The sequence below is a fragment of the Peromyscus eremicus genome, chromosome 10 (genome assembly GCF_949786415.1).
Source record: "Peromyscus eremicus chromosome 10, PerEre_H2_v1, whole genome shotgun sequence".
Classification (NCBI taxonomy): domain Eukaryota; kingdom Metazoa; phylum Chordata; class Mammalia; order Rodentia; family Cricetidae; genus Peromyscus; species Peromyscus eremicus.
Genome location: NC_081426.1, coordinates 84,903,267 through 84,918,285, shown reverse-complemented (window position 1 = coordinate 84,918,285; position 15,019 = coordinate 84,903,267). Strand labels below are relative to the sequence as shown.

Sequence of the window (15,019 nt, the reverse complement as noted above, 5' to 3'; positions counted from 1 at the left end):
TAATGCATCTGCTACCGTGAAGAATCTGCTTAAAGTTAGAGGCTAAGGATACAGCTCTGTGGGGGAGCACCTGCAGTACATGTGCGATTCTAAGTTCCATCCCCAGTACCACACACACTGACAAAAAGAAGTGGACACACAAGGAGAACAAAGAGGTTATCTTTAGGATCTAATGATCCACCTATTCGGTCTTTCCCATAGTTCAGAGATGTGGAAAAATGGGCAATGAGTGATCTGACCACAGTGTCTGAAGATCTGCATTAGCCAGAAAGACATGTCCACCTGCAGGATGAAGGTCTACAAAGCATCTACTCAGAATGAAAACAAGAAACTCCTCAGTTCATCTAACTACATCTGAAAGAATAAGTGAGAAATGAGGAATAATTTACAACTGTAAATCTACTACAAAAATTCATCCATAACAGCAATCATCAAATTATCCTTATTTGATTGATAAAGAATAAAATTTATATGAGATTGTATGAACCTCCCCATGCTATGCAACATTAACAATGGTTCAGAAGGGTGTCTTCTGAACCCAAAAAGGAAGCTACACTTTCATCTCTGACAAGATAGCAATGGAAACTACATTAGCATAATTTCCACTAAGCATTTCATAGAGATAGGAAATGAGATAATCCAATTGTTTTTTAACAACAAAGATTCAAGGAGCAAGAGAGAAATGCAGGTGGAACAGATGATTCCAAGGGGTATATCATGCCCCCAAATTAGTTTTCCACATTCTCGAGAACAAACTAACTTTCAGATTTAGCCTTCAAAAAAGCATTTCAAAATGTAATATTATTTATTTGTGAGGGGCAGTTGAGGAGGAAGAGGGTGGTTCTTAGCTTGAATGTCTGGGGGCAACATTAGACATGAGCTAAGTGCTCATGCAAGACTGCTATGTACAAGTAGCTGGAGATAGAGACACGGGGATTCTTGCCACCTTTTCACATGACTTGGGATGGCTGCAGCACACACTGAGCACACTGGCCTACTGTCCCTCCAAGCTTTACACTATAGCACTGAAGAGTGCATGAACAAGACCTATCAGTGGAGACTGCAGAGGAGCCAGCAAAATGATTTGTTTAGGTTCTGGAAGAATCAACTAATGGTAATAATGAGGACAACTTAATGATTATAGCTAAGACATACTCAGTGCTCTCATTTCCATGGGCAATGTGTCCTAGGGCCCCCAATAGGTGCCTGAACTGCAGACATACCAAGCCTTATATGTATTATGCTTTTTTCCCCCATTCATAAATACCTACAGTAAAATTTAATTTGTAAACTAAAAACAGTAAGACTAACAATAATAGCTATGTAATAATACAATTCTTGAAATATTTATTATAATATGCTATAATAAAAGTTATATAATTGTGAATGTATTACAGATCTTGATAGTCTCAACACTCACTTCTTTCCATAATAAATTGACAACTTTACCAATTCATTTAAGGGGAGCACTTTAGGATTTCCCTTTAGTATATACGAACTGTCACCATCTCTACTCTTATGCTTTGAGGAAATTATGAAGTAAAATAAGAGTTAATTGAACGCAAACTCTGTCATAGCAAAACAGCCACTAAATGACCAGTGGGAAAGAAGCATACACAACCTGGATGTGTTGGGTCAAGGAACAACTGGATAGGATGGAGTGTACTAGTATGGTGGTTTGAAAGAAAATGGCCCCCAAAGGGAGTGACACTATTAGAAGGTGTGGTCTTGTTAGAGGAAGTGTGTCACTGTGGAGGCGGGCTTTGAGATCCCAGATATGCTCAAGATATTGTCCAGTGTCACAGACTACTTCCTGTTGCCTTTGGATCAAGATGTAAGGACTCTCAGCTCCAGCACCATGTCTGCCTGTATGCTGCCTTGCTTCCCACCATGATGATGATAAACCTCTGAACTCTAATTGAGCAACTCAATTAAATGTTTTCCTTTATTCGAGTTGCTGTGGTCATGGTTTCTTTTCACAGCAATAGTACCCTAAGATAACTAGTAAAAGATTTTTGTGCATAATTTCACACAATTCTTATTAAGTTTTTATTACATTTGTTTGTCTAATTATGTGGGTTATCTGGATGGATGCATGCATGCCAAGACATGCATATGGAGGTCAGAAAACAAATTGTAAGTGTTGGCTTTCTCCTTCCACCCTATAGGTCCCAGGGATCCAATTCAGATTGACAGCCACAGCAGCAAGTGTCCTTACCTGATGAGCCAACTTCCTGATCCCATGTCACTCAACTTAGCACATGTGGATTATTAATGTCTGGAATTTTCCAGTTAATATTTTCAGACCATGATTGACAAATGAAAACAATGGATAAAAGAGAGCTATCACACCAAGCATGTAGACTATATGTGCAATCAATAATAGTTACACATATTAATTGTGTTTACATAGTTTAACTGTTACAATTTTACATACCTTTACTGATCATTCTCTCACATTCACTCACAGAAGCCTTGGCATCTACATTCTGCCTCTGTTTCTAAGCACCATCCTGAACAACTTCAGTGTGAAAGTGGCAAGACCCACACTCTACCCTCATACATTCATGATCATCTCAGTTCAAAAAATCCTTCTCTCTACTTCTCCTGAGAGCCTCGGGGCCATGGTCAAACTTGACATCTTCCCACCCTCTAACCTGCTGCAGACCGGAAACCTTCAGCTCTGCACTCAAGGTTCCCAGGGTTCAGCTAGCCCTCATCTTGACTCCCACTCATCTTTCCTGCAAAGAAAGGCCTGAGCACATCTTTCCTTGGCATACATTCAGTGTTGAGTTGGCCCCGTTTTCCCCAACACCTGTCCCTTCCCATGTCTTTGCTGTTTTCTTTCATTAGCACAGCCAAATCCTAGTCCAAGATGTTATTGTGCCTCTTCTTTTATGAGTAGCTTGAACTGCCATGGGAACAACATCACTATGCAAGTTGAAACTCCCACTGGTTGGTAGTTATGTGCTCCTGCAGGTCCTCAGCACCACCACTAATGTTTTATCTGACCTTGGTCACTCCCTTTCCCTAACATTCTCTACTCTCATACACTCTGTGGCAGCTGGTAGTCACTGCCCACTTGCTTGCATTGAGAAGCACTTAGGAAATTAATAAAGTACTTCCCCTGAGTGCATTGCCACAGAAAATAGGATGAGGAGCCCCTCCCTGAGAGTTGGTGACTGTGGAGGCCCCAATTACTCAGGGTCAGAGAATCTGAGCTTTACCAGCAGGGCTGCATAAAGGGATGACTTGACCATGCGCGTGGTTACCAGGTGTTTGGAAGGGTCTGCACTTGGCTGTATCCAGCAAGATGGAGATCTTTTGTCTCGCCCCTTGGCACTGTTATAAAAAGCCCTTTTGAATAAAGTTCTGGGCCATTGGGTATTGACCCAGGTCCTCCCAAAGCTATCCTATGTTTCTGTCTTTCCTCTAGTCAACTAGTTCTATCTTTTCACCTGGTATTTTCTTATCCCTCTCTCCTCAAGAGTACCCAGGGTAAAGTGGGGACAGGTCCCCTGCAGGTGACAGTATCCTATAAGCTAGAGCCTTGGATATAGGATAGGAGGAAGAAAGGGCAAAACTCATAAGTGGAAGCAGATTCTCTCCTTTGCTTCTTGGCTCCCATGAGCCAAGCTGCTCTACAGCCCCGTACTCTGATAGACTGACACCACTCGAACAGTGACCTCAAATAAGTCTTTTCTCCTTTGAGTGACTCCTGTCGGATGGTCATCACTGAACTACAATATCACCTTACCCCCTTCTTGCCCTCATACTGAACAGTACTGTATCCACCCACGGCTCTTCCTTTCCGATCCTAGGGAACAGGATTGTTTTTCTACCTCTGCCCACTCCAGTTCCATGCTCTGGATCCCACTCTGTTCTTCTCTAGAGGCACCCTTTCTAATTCATTGATTCCAGCTCTCTGGCTCTCTTCACATCTAACCACATAACTTCAGCTTCTCTCTGCAGCCTGAGCCATCCCCACCCCCTCCTGACCTGATCCTGAAACTATCCAAAACTAAGAAGGCAAAGCAAAATCTTCTTCCTTTCCTCTTTGGGTCACTCTACAAATACTGGTATCCATGTGTGAGATAGACAGGTGATAGATAGATAGATAGATAGATAGATAGATAGATAGATAGATAGAGCTATATATTATTAAGTAATCAGCTGGAGACTCATTAGGTCATAAATACAGCAGTCACTCCTTTCTTTCTTATTCCTCATCTTTAAGCCTTCATCAAGTTCTGCTGTCTAACCCTAGATGTGTATTTCACTTGATATTTCCTCTCAATCCCTACACAATGCAGTAGTTCATGTATTTGTTCTCTCCCCTGGGTTGTTCTCATTGCCTCTGGATAGACATTCTCCTTTATAGTATCATATATTAACTCTGGAAAACCAGAAAGATCCTTCTAGAAGGAAACATGGATATTCCACTCACACATGATGTTATTAGACTATATCATCTTAAAAATTAAACTCTAAGCTGCCTAGTACAGCTTCAAACTTCTCTATAATGTTGGACTTATTCTCTAGCCTCATCTTTCATTCATCCTCCCGTACATCGTTCAACAGTATTTACTGACTGCCTACTGTGTGTCAGGTATGATTGCAGATATTAAGGAGATACAATGACTGAAAGAGACAGTACAGAAGAAATTAGTAAAATGTATAGTATGTTAGCTAGCAATTAGTGTCAAGGAAAAGAGAGAGAAAGTATGAAAGAAGAAGTTGAAATGTGGGAAACTGGTGGTGTAGAGTTGAAATGAATAGAATAGCATTCAGGCAAGACTCAAAGAAAGGGAAGGATTAAGCCATGAATTTATGCACGGACATGTATTACATATGCACACACACACGCACACACACGTACACATGATATCCACACATCATATATTGCTTCTGCTGTGAGAATTTTACACTTTGCTGTTCCCACTAAAAGTGTTCTTTCTCAGATGTAGGGGAAGGATGCACATGTACAAACATACAAACGTGTGTGTGTGTGTGTGTGTGTGTGTGTGTGTGTGTGTGTGTGTCCAGGGAGCAGCAATGAGGTTCGATTTCTAAAGCAGATTGAAGAAGCGGAAGGCTAACAGAAGATTAATTAGAGGTCTACAAAGCGGTATGAAGTACATTGTGAGCAGTTATTCTAATTGGGAAGGGAAGCCACTGGAGAGGTTTAAAGAGGGAAGCAACGTGAGCTGGCTTCAATTTTAATAGCATCATCCTGGCTACTATACTACTGTCACTGTGAAAAGGGCAGGTTCAGAATCAGCCAAACCAGTTAAGAGGGTACTGTGGGAATCCAGGAAAATGACCTGTGAGAGAGCAGAGAGAGCATACCTATGATGCACAGCCTGGAAAGGAGGAGCTTGGAATTTGCAAGTGTGTAGGATGTGAGATGTGGGAGAAAGAGAGGAATTAGGGGTGATTTAAGTTATCTGGCCTGAGGAGTTGAGAGAAAGAGTTTACTGAGTTAAGAAAAAGTAGAAAAACGTGAGTTCCAGAGTTTGGTACAGAACAGGAATCAGAAACTATCTGTAAAAAAGTCAGAGAGTCAATATTAGGATTCAGGGGCCACATGCAGTGCACATCAGAGCTACAATAACTACCATGAAGGTGGTAAAGACAGTACAGAAACAGGTGAGGCTGACTGTGTCTCAATAAAACTTTATTTATGGACACAGAACACGGAAAAACATATAATTTTTTCCAAATTATGGCCTTGATATTTTAGTCATTTAAAAGATGTAAAATAATTCTTTTTGTTTGATATGATTCTACATATACATTGTGTGTGTGTGTGTGTGTGTGTGTGAGAGAGAGAGAGAGAGAGAGAGAGAGAGAGAGAGAGAGAGAGAGAGAGAGAGAGAGAGAGAGAGAGGGAGACTGGCTGTGTATATGTATATTTATATATCGGATATACTTCTATTATAGGGCCTTTGCACCACTGTTCTTTCTTGTTTGGTTGGTTTGATTTGTGTGTGTGTGTGTGTGTGTGTTCCTTTATTTAGAGAATATCCATGCAGCTCAATATGTGAAGCAGAGTGATCAAGAGAAGCTAAAAAGATTAAGCAGAGAGGGTGAGTTTGGAATGCCCTTGTCTTAGCCTCTCAAGTGCTAAGACACGAGCAAGTCCCACGAATCTGCCTGTCTCTGCCCTCTAGCATTGAGATTATACACGCACACCACTATGCCCAGTTGGGGGTTTTGTTGTATATTTAACTTGGATTCTGGACATGGAATTTGGGACCTCAAGCTTGTAAGCACTTTACTGACTGGGTAAGCTCTCCGGCCCCAAATATTCTTAATTAATACAAAATAAGATGTAGCTGAATTTAGTTCACTGACCCCTGGTATGAAAGAAGATTAGATTTGCATTCTTCTGATGACTAAAGAGCTTAGCCATTTTTTTCCATGCATTTATTGGCCATTTGTACTCCCTTTGAAGTACATGCTTATTTCATTTCCCATTTATCGATTGTTCTTTTGCCGTTACATTTTTCTAGTTCTTTATTTACTCTAGTTATCATTCCCAAGGTAGATAAACAGCTGGTAAGGAGTTTCTCTAATTTGACAGGAACTACCATAATTAACTCTATTACTCTGGACTATTAACATATAATGGTAAAAATATATTAAAAACCGAGTTTAGTTTTCAACAATATAATCCAGACTCACATTTAATTCCGGGTTTCTTCTATAATAACAAATATTCCCATGAAATAGGAAAAGGACTGTCTTCATGGCCTTTATAAATAGTAATTTCTTAGAAATATTTGTTTCATAAGGTAGAAGGATCTGTGGCATATAACAGACTATTAGCAAACATAAACATCTACATATTCCCTGCTTCTCAGAAATATACCATGCAGAAATTAAAAAACATCTGTGCTAGTTGGTTTTTGTCAACTTGACACAAACCTAGACATACCTGGAAAGAGGGAATCATAACTGAGAAAATGCCTCCTTAGGACTGGCCTACAGGTGAGTCTGTGGGGTATTAACTTGATTAATGGTTGATGTCGGAGAGCCCAGCCCACTGTGGGTGGTGTCACCCCTGGGCAGGTAGTCCTGGGCATAGTGAAGTGAAGAAGTGAAGAAGCCATGAAGAGCAAGCCAGTGAGCAGTGTTCCTCCATGGCCTCTGCTTCAGATCCTGCCTCCAGGTTCCTGCCATGACTTCCCTCAATGGTCTATAACCTGACATATGCAAGCCAAATAAACCCTTTCCTCCCCAAGTTGCTTTTGGCCATTGTATTTTATCACAGCAATAGAAACCCTAACTATCTATAAATCACATTTTCATTCTAATGTTAGGGAGAAAAAGAGAGCGCTTTATTACCATGAGAGGCAGAAAGACTCAAGATTAATTGTTGGGGGAAGAGGCTAAACTAGAAAAATAAACTGTGCTTGTGAGACTGACAGAATGCTTTTTAAAGAAAATAATTGGTCCTCTCTGGAGAGTTTCAATTTTTGCATTTAAAAGTTAAGCTTTTAAAAAATAGGTTAACTTGAAAAGAGTCAGCAACCAGAAAAACAGTTTTCCAACGAAACTGGTATATAGTGAGAAAAAAAAAAAACTGAAAACGTTTACAGAGCAGAAGAGAAGAGGGGAGATGTCCTGGATAAGGAGATGCTCGAGTCGGGGTCTGCTGCTTCCCATGGGTCCAGCAGCGTAGCAACACTGCCAACAGACCCAGGCTCTTTCTGCAAACCCATCTTTACGAAGCCAGACCTGACTTCAAGCCAGTGGATGGGGCGGAGATGCCATGAGTTCTGTCAGCAGCTCCGGCACCAGTCAGACCGGGGTAAAAGCCCTGAGCTGGAGTTTATTAATTACAGTCCCGGCTAATTGCTTCAAGTCTCCAGGTTTCACTTTCCTCACTGTAAAGTGGGAATGGACACTAATCTCCCATCATACTACATGAAGTGACATCTGTAAAACCTTTAACCATGTGCTTTGCTAGGAATAAATGGTTAATAAGTGAAAATGAAGATATGCTTACCTGCGGAACGCTAAAATTCTCTACTTTGTTGGGTTTAGTTTCCAATTAGAGACTGGAATCGATGTAAAAACATGACCCAAAAGATTTAGAAACCTGATCATTTGCTGACTTTCCCAATAAGTTTGGGACACAATTAGGAAACCATACCTTTGCAAAGGCACACCGAGGGTTCTTGCAAACAACAGGTTTGCAGATCACAATATCACCATGGCAACGGCAGTTCTGGCATGAATCAGGCTTCCAAATTGTGGCATCCTGCAAGAAAGCAAAAGCTCTGAGTTAAAAACTGATCAGTCGAGGCCTGCGACTCACAAAAGCAGTACCGTCAATAGCCCCATGTCTTGAGTGATTAAAAAGGCAAAAGAAAGTCACAGGTACACCATGCCCAGGACATGCTGGGCACTGATTAAACCACAAGTGGCAATAAAAGCGTGTAATCCATTTCACAACAGTCAGCCCACGTAGCCAAAGACAAGGGCATTCAGCAGAGAGCTGTCGATACCCAGAGTAAAAACTATTGATTGGCCTGAAACCTCGGGAGGACAGACACGCGGCTTGCAGACTTGAAGTTTCTTTATATGCTGCTAAGTAGCTGAAACCATCTGAGCAGGTTGAAAAGAAAATGACACTGACTAGCACTAGCCACCATCCAAAAAGCAGGATTTACCGCTAGATACTAAAAGCATGGCTAACTTCAATTGCTAGCTCCCTGCTGTTATGTATGTCAACATTTACCAGTGACGAGAAGGATGTGAGGGAGCCGTACAATGTTTTAAGACAGATCTACTAACACATGCATTTGGATGGCTGCTCTGTGTCTAACTGTGTGCTGGGAACACTGGGCACTAATTAAGCCTAAGTATGGGTACCATTCATAAGAATCTCACCATTCTTTTTATCATGAATATAAGGGAATTAGAGAAATAGAAACTGATGGTCTAGGGTTATTAGTCAACAATTTGGAAAGGAAAATATAATGACCATGAATTGAAGTGAATCTGGGCTCAGTTCAAAGTCTCAGAAATGTCTTTATAATTCCTTGTCTTCCATCATGCTAGATCCTTATTTCAACTGGACCCGCTTTAAAGTCACTTTTGGCCCAGGTCTCTCAGAGAGTCAACAGAAATCTGTTTCTGGCTGTTCAGCACTGGCTCTGATGGCTTTGCATGGAAGCAATGAGGAATGTAAACGACACAGGCTCCCAACACATGTTCCCGCTCCACCTCTACAACAGCCATGCTTACTTCTTGGCTGGGTTCAAAACACTCATCCGCCTTAAGAACACTGTCTGTGTGCTTCTCTGTTCATATCTACTCTGTGGTGCATCTTTAGTTCCAACAGAACAAAATGCAGACACTACATGGCCTTTCTCTATCTCCAAGGGCAGGCTGAGTTTCCCAGTTCCAGGTCCAGCCACTGGCTTTCCCTAACCCAGTCTCACATTCCACTCCCCTCCTGTAGTTCCTGACCTGCTCTGACTTCTTCAAACCAAGTTCATGAAGCCAGGGATCCATCTCAGGGATGAATCCATTTTGTCCTTGACCTCTACCAGGTACAGCTCCTCAACCACTCTTTGACCCCACAGTGTCTGTGAACACTCACAATTGATAGCATTTATTCAAGCTTTTGGTTGCCTTGCTAGACCAGACCATACGTCTCTTGAAGCACTAATTTCTCTTAGCCTGCCACACTAGAGATGCTTAAAGGAGTAGACATTATTTCATGGGTTTCTTGGGGAAGGCTTCCTTCCTTCCTTCCTAAACTTTCTCAGCCATATTTTTCTCTGCCAACCAATAGAAGCACTATTCAATACATTAAGAGCCATTTATAAACCACTGGAGTCCCAGTATTACTTAAATTAGGTTTTCAGATGAACTGAGATATTGGTGGATGGTAAAGTCTGTGTTTCAACCTAGCTAGGCTACAGTCCCCTCTTATTTATTTGACCAGATCTTAATTTGTGTTGCTATGTACAGGTGATCACAGATTTATGTTTTTTGTTTTGTTTTTTTTTACTGGAGGTTAGTACAAAAGATACACTTGTTTATTAGACATCATTGCTACAATTTTGGATGTTGATCTTTTCTGGAGATAGAAATGTACGGTATGGTGATCTCTGAAGATGCTAGGTAGAGGCAGAAGACCACAGCCCTCAGTCAACCACACAATCACAAGGGTCAACTAGGTTGCTATGATGTTCAGGGGCTTAGTTTATTAATGACATTTTCAACTTAGGCTTCCAATTTATTACTAGCCAGAATGCAACCCCATCAAGGACAGAAGAGCACCACCTTTCTTCTGTAGATGAAACTGATGTATGCCATCAGCTGGCCTTGAACCAAGAGACAACCTTCTAGAGCATCAGTGGGTCCCAATTAGTAGTTGGCCTTGTAGAACCTGAAGTTTCCTGGAAAGCGGGGAGTTTGGCCTTAAGAGTCTAACACAGAAATTCTGAGTTTCCAGTCTGTTGACCTGCCTTACAGATGATTAAACCTGGTACTCACACCAATTGCACACTCAGGTTCCTTAAAATACAGCCATTGTCCCTTAATTCTGTTCACCATTCATTCAGTTCTTCTAGAAAATCATGACTAATAAAGCAACATGTGCAGATTTATACTGGATAATCACAATATCCCCAGGCAAGCACTTTCAGTTCAAGGCTAAACTCATAATCTCTTAGGTTAGGGAATAGGCTTTATACATGAGGGCCTCTCCAAAGTCATTCAAGAAATACAAAGTAGGGATGGCTCTGCCATTAAAGGCTAGGCTCACAACCAAAAAATATAACAAACACAAACTATAACCAAAACTATATGAAACAAATACATCAGGCATAGGTGTGCAGACCTGCAATCCTGGCGCTAGGAAAGTTAAGATAGGAGGAAAAGGAGTTCATGGCCAGCCTCAGCTATGTATCAAGTTCAAGGCTATCCTGAGCTACATGAGACATTGTCTCTAACAAAACAAAACAAAAACCCAAATGCAAATAATTTATATATGTATATGTGTGTGTGTGTATCGTACATATATACATACATATAAGTGCGGGCACACTCATGTATGCATATGTGTAGATTCTGGGTATGATGGCACATGCCTGTAATCCTAGCACTTTAAAGATGGAAGCAGGAGGATCTCAGCCTGGGAAAGAGGAGAAAGAGAGGGAAGGAGGGGAAGATGTGCTAATCTCATGGGGCTGGGAAGCTGTGGTTGGTTTCCCCAACAGGTGACACAGTCCTGGAAGGCTACAGGAAGTAACTCAGAGTCCGAGCACTATGCCGAGCCAGCCCACAACCTGTGAAGCTGGAACTGTCACTACCATTCCCCTTTTACAGATGAGGAGACAGTTCCAGGAAATCGATCCACTTGTCCAAGTTCACCAACTCCTTAGGCACCATGGGCACTTGGCTCTGAAACAGCTGCCTGCATTCAAAGCTAATGTCACCCCTGTTCACTGTGCATCTGGTCTTCAGCGAAATGCCTGTGTCCCAGTGCCTGTTTCCTTATCTACAAAATAGAGCTGCAAAAGTAAGATAAATAAAGCTGCTGAAAGGACCACATGAGATGATGTACGAACTGTATTTGATACTGACCAAGAGACGATTAATTTTTTTTTTCTCTAAATGCTTCCTAGTATGTTATAGGCATTCAGCACCTATCTCTGAGAGATTCCTTTTCCCAGAATGAGTGTGGCCCCACAAGCAAAGGCTGGGTTTTTCCATCCTCTCATCTCTGTTCTACACAGGTAAAAGCTAAATATAAAACTACCACGCGAGTGGCATGCTAGCATTCAGAGGACTAAGAACATTGTAGCGGGGACGAGCACCAGTCTGGAGGGGAAGGCTTTGGTGTTGCCATTCCTGCTGGTTCCCATTTGTTTGCTGCTGTTTTGTTTCAGGAACCAAGAGGATAACAGAACACGGTGTTAGCAATATTTGGGTGGGGCTCCAAATGTTACACTACATCAGCCACGGCTCTCCCTGAACTGAGATGATAAAACAAACTCACAGACATCTATTGGTTTTCATGTGGTTTGGCTCGGTTTGGCTCTTATTTTTAAGATTATAATATAATTATAGCAGTTTACCCTTCCTTCCCTCCCTTCATGTCCTCCATATACCCCTCCCCCTCTCTTTCAAATTTACAGCCTCTTCTTTCATTAATTCTTATTGCATGCATATATGTATATTCATACACATTCCTAAATACAGCCTGCTCAGCCTATAGAATGTGACTAGTATGTACATTTTCAGGGCTGACCATTTTGGCAATGGACAACCAACTGGTACAGAGAACATGCTGAAAAACATTTTTTGTTCCTTCATGTTAGAGAAATGGAATGTACCCATGGTTCACATTTCTGCATTTACCACTACCCAGAGGTCACGAAAAGCTCTTTCTACTGCAGTTAGAGCAGAGGTTTTGAGAGGACCTAGGCGAGTGGGAAGCTCTGCTACACTAGCCTGAGCCCATCTTCCTTTAACTCAGTCTGCAAAAGGCCTTACCAGTGTGGGCTACTTCATGCTGAGTGAGGGGCTAAGCGGTCAGCTGCCTTCATTCCTGGAGAGGTAACATTCTACAACAGACTCCATAATACCTGTGTCACAGGCTGAACCCAAACAGGCTCTTCTAAAACACACTAAGATTTCATGTTCATTCACAAAACTGTAACTTTTCTTTACATTAATCCAAAGGTGAAATTTCTCTGGCACTAGAAAACCTTCCTGACTCCCGTTACCTATCTGTCCAGCCTTCCCGAAGGGAGAGCCCATGGATCATCTGCCTCTTTGCAGACCCCTTGAACATAGCTCAGTTCTTGAACATTGGCTGAAGTAGTAAATAAGCCTAAGTGACTGAGTGTCCTCATGAGATTACCCATCTGAATTCACATTCCACTTGGGGAGGGAGAGCTCCCGAAAACAGCATGTAACTGACGGCCCGTCTAAGTCCCAACAGGGTTGACTGTCATTTCATTGGTATCCAACTGTGCTTGAAGAAAATATTTCTTCATCTAAGCACTGGACCTGTCAAAGTACTTCCTTGTATTAATGTGCTCATGGACGTAATAATTTATGGGTAATTTTAAATAAAGTAAGCCTTTTCCCAAGGCCGGGATAGATAGCCATATATTTTTTTCAGGCCTAAAACTTTACGAATCAATTTCTATGGTCTCATAAAATTGCTTTATGAAGGTAGGGATGCAGGAACTCCTCACCAGCTTCCAACTTTGGATAAAGCCATAAAATCCCAAAGAAATAACATTGTAAAGAGACCTTTACAGATTTTTCCATGTTACTGCTGCAATTACATCACTTTATAAGCCTCTCTTCAAATCTGACACACTCCACAAGAGACGCATGCCTCAGCTTTTCACTGGATTACAGACTAGAGAACTAGACTAAGACAAACCTAAAAAGCAGCAGAAATATATGCTCAAAGAGTGTCGGTGTTTTTAGTAACAGGCGAATAAAGTGCTCCTGCAGATGACGTATCTCTATCACCACATACTTTACAGCCATCTTGCTTTAAAAACTGTTAGTGGGCCAGGGACACAGCTCAGTGGTAGAGCACTTGCCTAGCACATGAAAACCCTAAGCTGGACTGATCCTTGGCACTTGGGGTGGGGGGGAAATCACACATAATTTATTCACTTGGTTAAGTATCTATTGAACATTGGATTAGTGCTAAAAATAAATAATGTATATATCCCTCATTAGCACTCAAATTTGGGAAGGCGAATTATTTATAGCATTCTAAAGATCAGTATATCAACTGTCAACATAAATTTTCTTTCATATGAATAGTATAATAACCCCACTTTAATGATTGATTGACTCATCTCATTTTTAAAATGAGACAAAAAAGGGAATAAAGCTCTCTAAAAGCTGTGCTTTCAAGTTACAAAACAGTGTGTAGAGGGTGACTGCTTTGTAGTAAAATGTATTTACAAGCATGGAAAGGGAGCCATGACATTATAAAGCCAGTGATCAAAGGCAATTCGTTCCTGGGTGTGGGTGCTCGGTGATTTTTTTCTTTTGCTTCTTTCTTTATTTTATTTGTATTTTCTATTTCTTCAGTAATAAATTACATAATTTATATGGTCTTTCAAGGAAAGTTATTTCTAAAATATAAGGCGGAAGAACAAGTGTGTGTGTGTGCATGCATGCATGCATGTGCATGTGTGCTCGTGTGTATGTGTGTATGCACACGCACGTGCGCATGCATGTATTCTTTCCTTCCTCCCAATCCTAGGCCCAGGCAGACCCTGGAATGTGCAGCTGAGAGGAGCAGCACTTAGACAATATCACTTACTGAATACATAACAGTGGGCAATTCATCTAACTCTCCTAAGCTATCTACAAACCCTGTTGTACTCAGTACAAGCTTAAAAATTCACTGTGCTCCCCACATGTCCTTCCAAGCAATAAAAGAAAGGTAGCATTCAGCTGGAGTTCACATCTTCATTTCCAGAAGTTCACTTCTTGGCAAGTCTGGTTTTCAGGAAAGATAATCCATAAAAAGAGGGTTCTTTGACCCAGCTCCAGTTCGGGCACAGAAATAATGGCCCTTGTTTGTCAGGGAACCATAAAGAAACAAATCAATAACTTTCATAAGGTTATTTTAGAGTTCAATTCTTCTCCCAAGTGCCCTTCCACAGACAGCTTAGATAAACAATGCCTTTTTCATTTGGTTTCATTTTAAAGTTCATGGAAAGCTCCTCACTCAGTCCCAAAGAGAAAGGGGAAGAGGGCAGTTATTGTCAAGAAAAGATATTAGATCCTCCATTCAAGAGGAATAAATACAAGTTAATACTACAGAAAACAAAATGGTGAGCTGCTTCCTGTTTAAAACCCATTTCCAAGGTTTGCTCCAAATCAGAACTCTTTACAAAGCATCTTGTTTTTTACACCAAGGACTGAAGCCCTCCCATTTCAATATTCTGGGACCTACTGCCCAGCTATCTTAGAATGACAAACTCAAAGTCATTTGCTGCAAGACTGA

The 15,019-nt window shown here is 41.2% G+C and overlaps 1 protein-coding gene across 1 annotated transcript in view; it reads right to left on the bottom strand.

The window, feature by feature from the left end:
- Window positions 1–15,019, bottom strand: part of Fras1 (Fraser extracellular matrix complex subunit 1) — a 353,235-nt gene that overhangs the window by 254,231 nt on the left and 83,985 nt on the right. The window contains exon 3 of the mRNA XM_059274782.1: window positions 8,162–8,269. Coding sequence (XP_059130765.1) covers window positions 8,162–8,269 — 108 coding nt within the window. The remainder of the gene's footprint in view (window positions 1–8,161; window positions 8,270–15,019) is intronic.